General features: G+C 50.1%; 4 protein-coding genes across 4 annotated transcripts; 3 read left to right on the top strand and 1 right to left on the bottom strand.

Annotated features, from left to right (window-relative positions):
- Window positions 1–1,659: 1,659 nt before the first annotated feature.
- Aspvir_000503 (putative GATA transcription factor (AreB)) lies at window positions 1,660–3,154 on the top strand (the record flags this gene model as incomplete). Its single annotated transcript, XM_043265638.1, has 3 exons — window positions 1,660–1,761; window positions 2,153–2,341; window positions 2,438–3,154. The coding sequence occupies 3 exons, from the start codon at window positions 1,660–1,662 to the stop codon at window positions 3,152–3,154; spliced, it is 1,008 nt and encodes a 335-aa protein (XP_043121573.1).
- A 1,217-nt stretch (window positions 3,155–4,371) lies between these two features.
- Window positions 4,372–6,433, bottom strand: Aspvir_000502 (putative MFS transporter; the record flags this gene model as incomplete). The annotated part of the gene is made up of 8 exons (XM_043265637.1): window positions 4,372–4,859; window positions 4,918–5,035; window positions 5,086–5,101; window positions 5,171–5,795; window positions 5,856–5,960; window positions 6,025–6,157; window positions 6,218–6,289; window positions 6,353–6,433. 8 exons carry the CDS (start codon window positions 6,431–6,433, stop codon window positions 4,372–4,374), a joined length of 1,638 nt encoding a protein of 545 aa, XP_043121572.1.
- A 598-nt stretch (window positions 6,434–7,031) lies between these two features.
- Aspvir_000501 (serine incorporator domain-containing protein) lies at window positions 7,032–8,664 on the top strand (the record flags this gene model as incomplete). The annotated part of the gene is made up of 4 exons (XM_043265636.1): window positions 7,032–7,082; window positions 7,136–7,215; window positions 7,297–7,885; window positions 7,948–8,664. 4 exons carry the CDS (start codon window positions 7,032–7,034, stop codon window positions 8,662–8,664), a joined length of 1,437 nt encoding a protein of 478 aa, XP_043121571.1.
- A 353-nt stretch (window positions 8,665–9,017) lies between these two features.
- Aspvir_000500 (ATP-binding mismatch repair protein PMS1) lies at window positions 9,018–12,328 on the top strand (the record flags this gene model as incomplete). The annotated part of the gene is made up of 4 exons (XM_043265635.1): window positions 9,018–9,050; window positions 9,120–9,216; window positions 9,291–9,377; window positions 9,438–12,328. 4 exons carry the CDS (start codon window positions 9,018–9,020, stop codon window positions 12,326–12,328), a joined length of 3,108 nt encoding a protein of 1,035 aa, XP_043121570.1.
- Between the last annotated feature and the right edge of the window lie 31 nt (window positions 12,329–12,359).

The raw sequence follows: 12,359 nt of genomic DNA, 5'->3' as shown, positions 1-12,359 counted from the left end.
TCGATACCTCGATACCCAAATGCTTCAAGTCGAGGCACCTACTATCAACCGGACATCTTTCGACTACCACTCCATTCTTACATTTCGCGAGCATGTCAGGGTCAAAGCCGAAGCCATTCATTCTGGATCTCGAGGAATGATCAAGGGATTTCAATGTAGCTCATTGCTCGCGCGTGTGCATAGTTTCGAATGAGGTTTTGCACTCCTGCAAACATGTGGGAGAAAGGGGGACGCAGGGGCATGAATAATAAACATCGCTACCATTCGGGTCCTCGCTTCTTATCCTACGTTGGTATGCCCTGCATGCTGCATCGAGGAGCAATAGCTCTACTGTTTTTCGGTGTGAGAAGCGGCCTTCAGGCCGTCCATCTCACATCCATGATGTGGCGCAGAGACTGAAATATACTAACCTAGACTTACATATACCGAAAACACCAAACATTATATCGGTCTGGAAGAAAACCCCAGAAGGCGATACGTAGCTTTACACTCAAGCCAAATAGTTAAAGATCTATTCTGCCAAGAACCGTTCCGAAAAGCGATTGCGATAAATAATTGATAGTCTCCGAGACGCGCGATAGTCTAGATAGATAGCAGCTCCGATAATACTACCAACTTCCTCTCACGATTTCCTCCGTCTCGTGTAACTCTTCCTTGTAAAAGGTCCTCTTATTCTTGTGCTCATACCATCTTCCTTCCAATTCCAATCGCGCTTTCTCGGATCCATTTATGGTAATCGTCGTCGTTCTTTTGCCTGTCTCTCCTTCATCGCCCTCCTCCTCGGGTTTATCTTGGGACACTCTCGTCTGAGATCTTTTACTCCCTGCCTTTTCCTGCTTACGAAACCAGGAAAAGCTACGAGTTCATCTGATAATCCTTTGTTGTATAATATCTGCTTCTCCTTAGGAACTGAAAGGCATTCCACCTCATCCATTCCCCTTTCTCGACGAGGCTGGACTCCCTGCGTTACTGGCACGAGAACTCTCCGATACAACGCATACAACCCACCAGCACACCCGATCTCCTCTTCCCTGCCTCCCTCATCTGCAATTCGGTGGACAGAGACCGAATTTATAGCTAATCTTTACTACTCCCTACACGGTGGCTTCAATTCTTTTCCGGGCGTCGCCCATCGACCCAGCCCTCCATCCTCCGTCTCCGCCTGCTCCCCAGACCCACGATCTTGCCAGCTACAATCGTACCACCTCCATTGACGGTCAATCTACGTCTCAGCAACCGGGAGCGAATGCTATAGCGGGTGTGTCGCCGAGGTTTTTACAATTGGTCGATATCGGGACTGATCTGTGCTGCTTAGAGCAATCCAATTATAGCCTCAACACCTGCAACGGGATTGGGAGCGGTTTCCCAGGTCTGTCTGCTCTGGCATCAGTCGCGTCTGCTCCGACATCCAATCTACGGTATGTACACATTTCCCGGTATCCTGCGATAACAGTCGCCTTCGAGGCCCTTTCTTGGACAAAACAAGGATATTGTAGATGCTGGAAGTTGGATCTCTGATTGATTTTACTTTCCTCTACGGTTCCCTTCGTAATTTTTCTTCTCTTGCAGATCATTCCTGCGTCTATCCCTGATTGAAAAGGGGAGGTCGCAGGTACATCATCCCTGGCAGTCGGGTTGTCTTTGCTGACAAGATCTTACATGTTTAGTGCCTCCAACAGCGATGCAAATTTAGCCATGGCCAATATGACTTACGCAACTTCATCTCCCGCAGCCATGACTGGTGGACAAGGCAATAATCCAGTAAGTGAATCAGCAGTCAATTCAATTATAATAGTTACTATCAACAGAGTGTTTGTTCTTATCGCATGTGTGGATTCAGCCTTATCAAGTTATCTGCGTGTCATTATTGCTTCTCCCAGCCCTTTTTTTCCCTGCTGATTTTGTCACTCTCTGTTATCAACGGTCTTGGCATTGCAGCACCCGCACACCACCCGCTTTTGCCAGTTTCTTATCATCAAATCTCTCCCAATCTTATCAACCCATCATCGCACATCTTCCCTCCCAATCCATCCACTATCAGGCGCTTCACTCCCATCCATTCTCCTCTTCCTCACCCGATTTTTCTCAATTTTCGCGATCTCGCAAAATTATGGCGACAACCTTAACTGACCAGAAGCGCCCTCAATTACAGCCTGTCTGCCAGAATTGTGGTACCTCGACCACGCCGCTCTGGCGAAGAGACGAACTCGGCTCGGTCCTTTGCAACGCTTGTGGCTTGTTTCTCAAGTTGCATGGCCGACCTCGTCCGATAAGCCTCAAGACTGATGTGATCAAGAGTCGCAATAGAGTCAAGACCGCCGGTCAAGGCCCTAAGCGTAAGGTGAGTCTTGATGACTAAAAAATTTTCTTATCTCATCATCGTACCCCGGCCTTGTGCAGATAAGGGTCGCTGGATTCTAACATCGCGTTATTTCAGTCAAGCAGTGCTGTAGATGCGAATGGTCTTCCGACCTCGAGGTCGGAAGACGGCACACCGTCTCTGGGATCGCAGGGTTATCGTCGCGCATCGCGAAAGACGTCACCGGGCCATTCGGATCGGTCCAATTCACCAGTGTCCCGGACTGACACTCCCGGAGTTTCTGCCTTGCAACAACAGCAACATCAACACAGCTCGAACATTGCGCCCCAGCACATGTTCGACAGCGTCACCCTCGCCGACCATACTTTGAATCCGCCCAATGGCCTCCCTTCACTTCAGCTGCATCAACCGTCTCCCACGTCGACCTCCTCGGCAGCGGTAGACCGTCACGCCGATGCACCGCAGACATACGAGGGACTCCTTGCAGCAAATGCATCATTGAAAACGCGCGTGAGCGAACTGGAACTCATCAATGGGCTTTTCCGGGGCCGCGTTGCGGAGCTCGAACAGAGCGACGCGACCGCGCGCCGGTCCGAGATGATCGTCCGAGATTCGGAAGCACGTCTTCGTCGGTCCCTCGAAGAAGCGCAGCGTCGAGAAGAAGAGCTCAAACGGCGCGTGAGTGACCTTGAGCGGCAGTTAGCCGACCAGGCCAACTTCAACAGTTCGGCGAACAACGACAGCCCCGGCGAACCCCTGTCCAAAAAGATAAGGTTGTCCGACATGGTAGAACAGTCCTCCGCCTCGCCAACGAAGTCGCCGAAGAGCATATAAACCAGGGACCGGTCAACCATTCGTGGAAAGCGTGGCACTGACCTTTTGCAACATTAAAAACATAAAAGTACCCCCGTCTTGCTGCACTCTCAGACTTCCCTGAACTTTCTTGATACCCTTTACGAGTATTTTCATTGGCTGGATATAGGTCGGATTAACCTAATATCCGTGTTATCCATCCCTTCTTCGTTGTCTGCTTCTCGGCTCGTTCTTGGGGAGGTCTATGTGACTTTATTGTCGAGGAGGACCTCCCACCCGCAGTCTTAAAAAGTAAGAAAAAGCACTTCGCGGCGCGAACGATGCTTGAAAAATCAAACTTCCCAAAAAAGGAAAGGAAAAAAAGGGAGCGAATCTCGAACACTACTCTGTTTGCTAATTATTCCCACCGCAATCAATTTGTTGATTTTATATTCCCAGAGCCCCGGATTGTGCACGGAGGATCAGGCATAAGTCGAAAAGAGTGAGACGGCTAGAGAAAATGGTCGGGGCAGGAGTGCAAGACACGGTATTCAATTCCCTCGGTGCCTCTATCGCACATCATTTCGCTTTCATCACTGCCAGAGCGAAAGCAGGGATGATACAGTCCGTGGCTTGCATTCATCGCCTTTCGCCTTCACGTTACCATGCCTTTTCGCTCTCGTTTTTCCCAGTTCAAGGGATCTGATCGTCTTTTTGGGTAGCCGAAATGCCGAAGACCTCCAGCTTTGGCGATTGATGACTTCTTCCATGTTTGCAATTTCCATTCTTCCAGTGTACTATTAGTTCTCCGATATTTCTTTTTCTAATCAGTTGACGAAAATGATCTCCTTGGTCAGTTACGATGTGGGCGTTCCTGGTAAATATACGATCTATCCCCAGTTCTTACAGCTTTAAGCTATATTTCGACATCCATGTGAAATTGGTAGTTAAGGAACGATCCGAGGCGTATGTACATTGATTTTTGCGACGGTATCTGAAACCTGCTCAGAAATGAGGAAATGGCATGAAGCGAGTAATGGTGTCAGATCTCGGACTGAGATGAAGCAGAGAATGAAGGAAAGGATGTAAACAGACACGCTCTAAGCCTCACCGTCTATATAACTGCCCAGAACCAGTCGTGAAAAAATTATATTGTAAAAGCGATTAAAGAATGTCAAAAAAGGGTAATAGGAGCGGCGTCACGCGAGGCTTGGACGTCGCTCAAGAGAAATCTGGGGCCTCCTTGAATTCACAGGCTATCAAGCGAGACGGTCATGTTCGACCTTTCTGTGAAATGCTTGGTGAATCTGGTACTCGTGCCAGATACTCCACAGGCATACGACGATTCCGGCAACGCCAGAGAAGAAAGTCGTGTAGTAGGCACCTTGATAACAGGCCAAACCGTCCGGGCAGTCTCGCTCGCCATCGGGAGCAACAATTGAGTGCCTATCATAGATGCTGCCGTAGATTAGGTTGAAAAGGTTACCACTCAGAACTGGTGCAAGGGTCATCACTCCCCAGTTCTGAGAGAGACCGCCAATCCCGAATGTATGAGCTACCAGTGAAGGGAAGACTCCGAAAAGGAATCCGTACGCAACGCCAGTGCACCCCGAAATTACAACCAACTGATTAGGGTTCGAGATCGCGGCTCCCGCAAGTTGTGTTCCCGTGAAGACCGTTGCGGAAATGAACAAGCACCAAAATCGGGACATGTTCAACTTCTTGACTAGCATGTCAGACCCAATGCCTACAGATAAGGTTAATATAGTCTCGAACAATCCATGGATAGATGAGCGCGGACATACCACTCAAGAGGCGGCCAATGAAGTTGCCAACGGACAAGATGGAAACATGCATGACCTGTCGCTGATGAATGAAGTGGGAGCTCGCACTGTCATCGTAATGTTGCCAGAGAGCTTTGGCCTACGAGGCATTAGAGAAAAACGGGTGAACCATAGCACGAGGTACCTTACGCTGTTGCCAATATTACTAATAAAAATTAAGGATTAGTACTCGGCTTAAGAGGGCCAGAAGAATGAGGCTAGGGAGGGAACCAACTTGATAGTCATTAGTCCAATTCCAGAAAGAAGTGCCATTGTGAGAAAGAGTTGCCAGAACTCTACTTTCGGCAGCATCGCCAAGCCTCTAACGTCTGGGTGAGGTGAGTCAAGAGTCACATGGGGCAGGTCTTCATCTGCGCGGAATCCATCCATGGCATCTCGAGACAGCCTCGAGATCGGTTTAGACACCAAAGAGGATGTCTCGTCGGAGTCCAGGCTATTGACATGATGATGGTGGGAATTCGACGCGTGTGAGGGTGGTCGGGCGTGCGCGTGGGGCTGTGCTTCAAAGACACTAGAACTTTGCGTACCTGCTTCATCATAGTCTTCCTGATAAGAAGATCGTAGTTCAGTGGACCTAGTAGTACGCAACGGCCGGGATTCGATGGCGTCGCTCGGGTGTGACAAAGGCTGGTATGTGCCATGGGGTGGCAGGATACGGAGGAATGGTATAGCGACAAGGTTCAATAAGAAGGTTCCTAGGGCCAAGAGAAGAAGGAATTTGCCCGTGTCGTCCTTGAAGAGAATCGCAGACACGGTGGACCAGAAGAAGGCGCTCAGGCCAAATGCAGCCAGTGGAAACGCGGTTGCTGTGCCTCGATGATCAGGGAAGTTCGAAGCCGCTGTTTCCCGTGATTTTCAGCATCAGTACCGCAATAGACCATCTTGTTCTTTACACATACCTGTCTTGATAGATGCAGAAAAGGACGAACAGCTTCCAAAGCCAGTGAGAAAAGAGAAAAACGACAGCATTGCAACCCCCAGTGACCCTTCCCCATGCACATATGCTGTTTTCAACCAATGATACGTCAGTCATAAAGCCCCCCACTAAACGAAAGTCGTAAGTCATACCTTGATAGATTGGGTAATACCCAACGCCGAGTGTGATGGCTCCCAAGATGGTTGTAAGCCGTGGTCCTCGAGCGTCTGTTAATAATCCCAAAGGGATTCCTGACGCATACATGCCTAGATTTCCTGCGGCACCCTGAGAGAAGTGAGATTTGGTGTTTTATGAGCCGAGTAGAACGCAGGCCGAATGGCTTACTATGAAGTTACTCTCCGTCGATGAGAGCTTCATCCGATCCGCGAATTGAGTTTCCCATGCGGAGTATGCATACTGTTCGAGAACTCAGCAATTGGCATGTACTCTACGATGATGCTTTTGACGGACGGATCGTACATTAGTACCGCAGGCAAGTGCCGCGAGTGTTCCAGCGATAACGGATATTATCCGCCTTGACTGATGAATTGAGCCCGTCATAGCTATCAATCGGCGCACTGTCTGTCGAAACTCGACTCTTAAAACATGAGTTTCTTAAAGGAGCCTTCAGATGATTTTTGCAGAAGCAAGGAGCAGATATCAACCAGGTCACAGATGTCAAGGGACAGCCTGCGATATGGATAGGAGTTGGAGAGCAATCGCCAAGAAAGATCTATGTCAACAGACAAACCAGAGGGAGTTCATAACTGTCTGATAAGTGTGATTAGACAATTAAATAGGACAAAGGAAGTAACCAAAGGAGAGAGATGATGAAAGTGATAATAATGAGCGAACAAGTTTGAGTCTGGAGTGTGAGCACTTGACTACTATCTACCATCTAGGTATCCCTATCGTCCGAACGTCAAATCGTTATCTCCAATACCTGAGCTTACGTGTACTATCACATGACTTAGTGTGGCCTCAGGCAACTAGTGGAAAAGGCGGTCACCTGATGCGCAATGACGATAGCGGCATCTCTCCAATTCCAGCCGCCTGATCGCAGCCACCTTGAGCTGCATCGCACCCCTTCATCTTATCCTTCGGTTTGAAGGCCACAATCAATTTGGGATACATAATACCGTCTCAAGGTTACGACAATATGGGAGCTCTATTGTCCTTGCCTCTGCTGGCTATTCCCAGCGCCAGTGCGGTACGTTGTCAGTGGTGGAGTCGTTCAGATAGGTACACTGACACCTGGAGTAGCTCATCACTGTCGCAACTTCGTGTTGTGGAGCCGCAACATGTTCAGCGGTTTGCAGTGCGTGCGGAAAGTTTCAGAATAGGTATCAATCCAGCGTTGAATTCAGTTCAAAAGAGTGAGGAGAACCAGCAAATCGCTAACGTTTGTTCGCCGAATCAAACAGTATGATGACAAGAATCGCTTATGCATTCATTCTCTTGATCAACTCGATCGTTTCCTGGATAATGCTCACACCGTGGGCGCTAAAGAAGTTGGAGCATATGACGCTAGATTACATGGAAATACGATGCGACGGGAAAGAGTGTCATGGTTGGGTGGCGGTACATCGTATCAACTTCGGTCTCGGCCTCTTCCATCTCATTCTCGCTTTTATGTTGCTTGGCGTGAAATCGTCCAGGGATGGCCGGGCTGTTCTGCAAAATGGTTTCTGGGGCCCCAAGATCATCTTATGGATTGCCCTCGTCGTGACGTCGTTCTTCATCCCGGAGTCATTCTTCCTCGTATACGGTCACTATATCGCTTTCTTTTGTGCGATGCTCTTCCTCCTTCTCGGACTCATTCTTCTGGTGGATCTGGCGCACTCGTGGGCTGAACTCTGTCTGCAGAAGATTGAGGACAATGATTCTCGGCTGTGGCGTGGACTGCTCATAGGCTCAACCCTCGGCATGTACATTGCATCGATCGCGATGACCGTCCTGATGTATGTGTTCTTTGCTAAGAAACATTGCTCTATGAATCAAGCAGCTATTACGGTGAGTATCCCCCCAGATGACCAGAAGACTTCAATGAACTCTCGACTCATATGACTTCACAGATTAATCTCATCGTCTTTCTCATCATCTCGGTTGTATCCGTTCAACCGGTTGTGCAGGAGCATAATCCTCGGGCTGGGTTGGCGCAAGCGGCAATGGTGACGGTCTATTGCACGTACTTGACCATGTCTGCCGTTTCGATGGAACCCGATGACCGCCAATGCAACCCTCTGATCCGCGCCCGAGGCACACGAACGGCCACCGTCATAGTGGGTGCCATTGTCACTATGGCGACTATCGCATATACGACAACCCGTGCCGCCACCCAAAGTCTTATGTTAGGGTCTCAAGCCGGCCATGGCCAGTACGCGCAGTTGAGAACAGATGACAACGAACATGGCCTCGTCACTCAGCAGCCCAGTCGCCGTGAGATGCGTGCCGAGGCTCTTCGTGCTGCTGTGGAGAGCGGTAGTTTGCCAGCTAGCGCATTGGACGAGAGTGACGATGAATCCGATGAGTATAACACTCAGGACGACGAGAGGGGCTCAACGCAATACAACTACTCTCTTTTCCACATTATATTCTTCCTGGCTACGACTTGGGTAGCTACCCTACTGACCCAGCGTCTGGATCCTGAGACCACAGAGGACTTCGCACCTGTGGGCAGAACATACTGGGCTAGCTGGGTGAAGATCATCAGCGCTTGGGTGTGCTATGCGATCTACTTGTGGACCTTGATTGCCCCCGTCGTTCTACCCGATCGTTTCGATATCTATTAGGTTGAGGGATGTTGCTTCCTCATTCGTCAGTTGAATGATTTCTTTTGGGAGTTTGGCGTCTGAGCAGGGGTGCAGCCTTATTTCACTCTTTTCGCATTATATGTATAGGAATTGCTTCATCGTTGACCGTTTTCGAGCCTTAGATGCAAGAATAGTCAGATAATCATTTTGTCCGATCACCACTGTAGTCAAACTTGGAATCTCTGTAGTCGCACGTCGATATTAAGCCATGAATAAACATTGATTGGCTTATCAGCCACTGATAACGAACTCCGCGAAGAGTTTCCGCGTAAAGTGGCCGAGGGACGCGCATAATCCCGCGTCAATCTATCTGGCGCCACCATGGGATGAATATGGCGACCATCAAGGCCATCGAGGCCCGTTCGGTATGCTCAAATTTCTTCATTTTCGGTGGGAGAGCGTCCGCTTGGCTAATCTCCTCATTTGGCGTTCAGGTTCACCAGATTCAATCCGGTCAGGTGATTGTCGATTTGTGCTCCGTTGTGAAGGAATTGGTCGAAAACAGTCTAGATGCTGGCGCAACATCAATCGGTAGGATCATGGAAAACCATCAAAGATATGCCCTGCGATAGCATATTGACACAGTCTTGATTTCCTGGACATAGAGGTCCGTTTCAAGAACAACGGGCTGGACTCGATCGAGGTACAAGACAATGGAAGTGGAATATCACCGGAGAACTACGAGAACGTCGGTAAGCTTCCGCTCGGTAGAGATTCCGGTGAGACTGTGAAGTGTTGCTCACCTTTGGCAGCTCTGAAACATTACACGTCGAAACTCTCGTCCTACGAGGATCTCTCCCGCCTACGCACCTTCGGCTTCCGAGGCGAAGCTCTCTCGTCCTTATGCGCTCTAGCCGATTTCCGCATCGTCACGGCCCAAGCTAATCAAGCTCCCAAGGCGTCTAAGCTAGAATTCGAAACATCGGGGAAGCTGTCGAAGACCCAAATAGTCGCGGGCCAAAAGGGCACAACAGCCTCGGTGGAGGGTTTGTTCAAGAAACTCCCCGTCCGCCGCAGGGAGTTGGAAAAGAACATCAAAAGAGAGTATGGGAAGGTCTTGAGTCTGCTCCATGCCTATGCTTGCATTAGCACGGGGGTACGCTTCAGCGTCCGGAACACGATGGGAAAGAATCGGAATGTAGTAGTCTTCTCGACGAATGGCAACCAGACCACAAAGGAGAATATTGCAAATGTCTACGGCGCGAAAACTCTGCTAGCACTCATCCCGCTCGACTTGACCTTGGAATTTGAGCCATCCGCTGCGGGAAGGCGGACAGCTGAAGGGGAGCTCCATACAATTCAGGTCAAAGGGCACATCTCTCGTCCGGTATTCGGTGAAGGAAGGCAGACGCCCGATCGTCAGATGTTTTTCGTGAATTCCCGGCCCTGTGGTCTGCCGCAAATTGCAAAGGCGTTCAATGAGGTCTACAAGTCTTTCAATGTGTCGCAGTCTCCCTTCGTCTTTGCAGACTTCCATATGGACACGAATGCCTATGATGTGAATGTGTCCCCTGATAAACGCACAATTCTGCTGCACGATGCGGGAGCGTTGATCGATTCCCTCAAGCAGTCTCTTACGGAAATGTTCGAAGCGACTGATCAGACTGTCCCTCAATCTCAAATAGCTGGCCATAACCAACCTGCTCCGAAACAGCAGTTGGGGATATTGCAGGCAGCTACCCCTCGCCGGGTTTCAAGCGAGAAGGGGGCTACTGCAGGTGGAGAGCCAGACCATCCCGCTGATGAAGAAGACACGGGATCGAGGCTGCGGAGCTCCCAGGCAAAGCTGAAAAGCTTTCTCAGTAACCTTGGTTCGCAACCGGAACGAGTGACTCCATCCTCTTCTCCCGTCTGCAGAGACGAGGCAGAGCAACCAGTCTCCACTGCAGCGCCGACTACCCCTGCTGGCGGGGCTGAATCCTTGACCAGGACGGTTGATAATGAATTATTCATTCCAGAGGGTGGCACACCATCCCGCGAATCTCCCCAACTTCCTAAGGGGTCAAACAAGGAACAAGAGTCACCGAAGGACGCCGTAGAGCAGTCTACGCCACAGGATGACTCTGGGCTTCATCGACAACACACCCCTTCAACTCAACCAGATCTACTCGAGGAGACACCCAATGTCGTACAGAACGCCTTCGATCGAATGCGTCCCAGACGTATACCGGCTGAAGTTGCCACTATCACCATTGGCAACAAGACAATTACGTCCATGGTAGGAAGCGGTATACCTAGGAAGAGGACCGGAGGATCAATTGATTCCACCAGTGGAGGCTTGGACCGCAAGAGGAGGATACACACTCCCTCTCGTTCTAATATTTTTGGCAAACATATGAGGGCCTTTGCAGCTCCAGGATCGCAGATAGAGCAAGCTAGCAGCAGTGAAGCTGAGCAGGAGGAAAGAGTGGAAGATGAAGAGATCATGGACAGCGATTCCGAAGACAGCTCTCGATCTTATCGTCCGTCCGATCAGGAGGAAGATCGCTCCGCAGAGTTGCCGGATGATGAGCTCCACGAGCCCGAAGCTACAACTGCGGAGATGATGAATGATGAGGAGAAGAAGAGACACGAAGAAGCCGAGGTGCAGCGGCTCATTCGACAAGCAGAGGAAAAAGCAGTGTTGTCTCAGGAGAATAGTATCCACCGTGCGAACAAGCTGAACAAAGGGGCTGGTCATCGCGACTCTACAACACATCTGGTGAGCACCGTTGATGGGTCGCTTTCTAGGATTGAGAGCCAGATGAAACGGGTTCAGCACAGCCTCCGTCCCTATAGAAGGGATGTGGACTATTCTCAGGAGGACACAGCGACTGCCGCCACAGTCACAGCAGAAGAACGGTTGTCACTGACGGTCACCAAGGATGATTTCGCCAGAATGCGCATTATTGGGCAATTCAACCTCGGATTTATCCTCGCTACCCGGTCCTCGGATGGGGGCTCTTCTGAGTCCAGGGACGAGCTTTTCATTATCGACCAGCATGCTTCGGACGAAAAGTTCAATTTTGAGCGACTTCAAGCTGAGACCGTGGTACAAAATCAGCGGCTTGTCCAGCCCAAACGACTCGACCTCACCGCGGTTGAGGAGGAGATTGTAATCGAGAATCGAACTGCGCTGGAGAAGAACGGATTTGTGGTCGAAGTCGACGACAGCGGCAACGAGCCAATCGGCCAGCGCTGCAAACTAATCTCCTTGCCGCTGAGCAAGGAGGTTGTATTCGGTGTACGGGATCTGGAAGAGCTCATCGTTCTGCTGTCGGATATGCCAGCAACCAGCAGCAGCGGGTCTGCCATGCAGACCCATATCCCGCGCCCGAGTAAAGTCCGCAAGATGTTTGCGATGCGAGCATGCCGATCCAGCATTATGATCGGCAAATCTTTGACCCAGACACAGATGGTCCGGGTTGTGAGGAACATGGGGACGATCGACAAACCATGGAATTGTCCCCATGGACGACCGACCATGCGGCATTTGATGACTTTGGGTCAATGGAACGAATGGGATGAATATGGGTATGACAATGAGGAGGAAGACGAAGAAAGCAGGCGAGTCGAGGTCAACCGCTTGGACGTATGGAGGAACTATTACCAAGAGATGGGGGAAATGAGCGCGGAGGAAGAGGAAGAGGAGCCTGAGGTATAGAACCTGTGCACAGGTTTTTGGTGTTTGGATA

The sequence above is a fragment of the Aspergillus viridinutans genome (assembly GCF_018404265.1).
Source record: "Aspergillus viridinutans IFM 47045 DNA, scaffold_1, whole genome shotgun sequence".
NCBI lineage: Eukaryota > Fungi > Ascomycota > Eurotiomycetes > Eurotiales > Aspergillaceae > Aspergillus > Aspergillus viridinutans.
The sequence above is the reverse complement of the archived record's forward strand: the minus strand, read 5'-3'. Positions and strand labels throughout refer to the sequence as shown.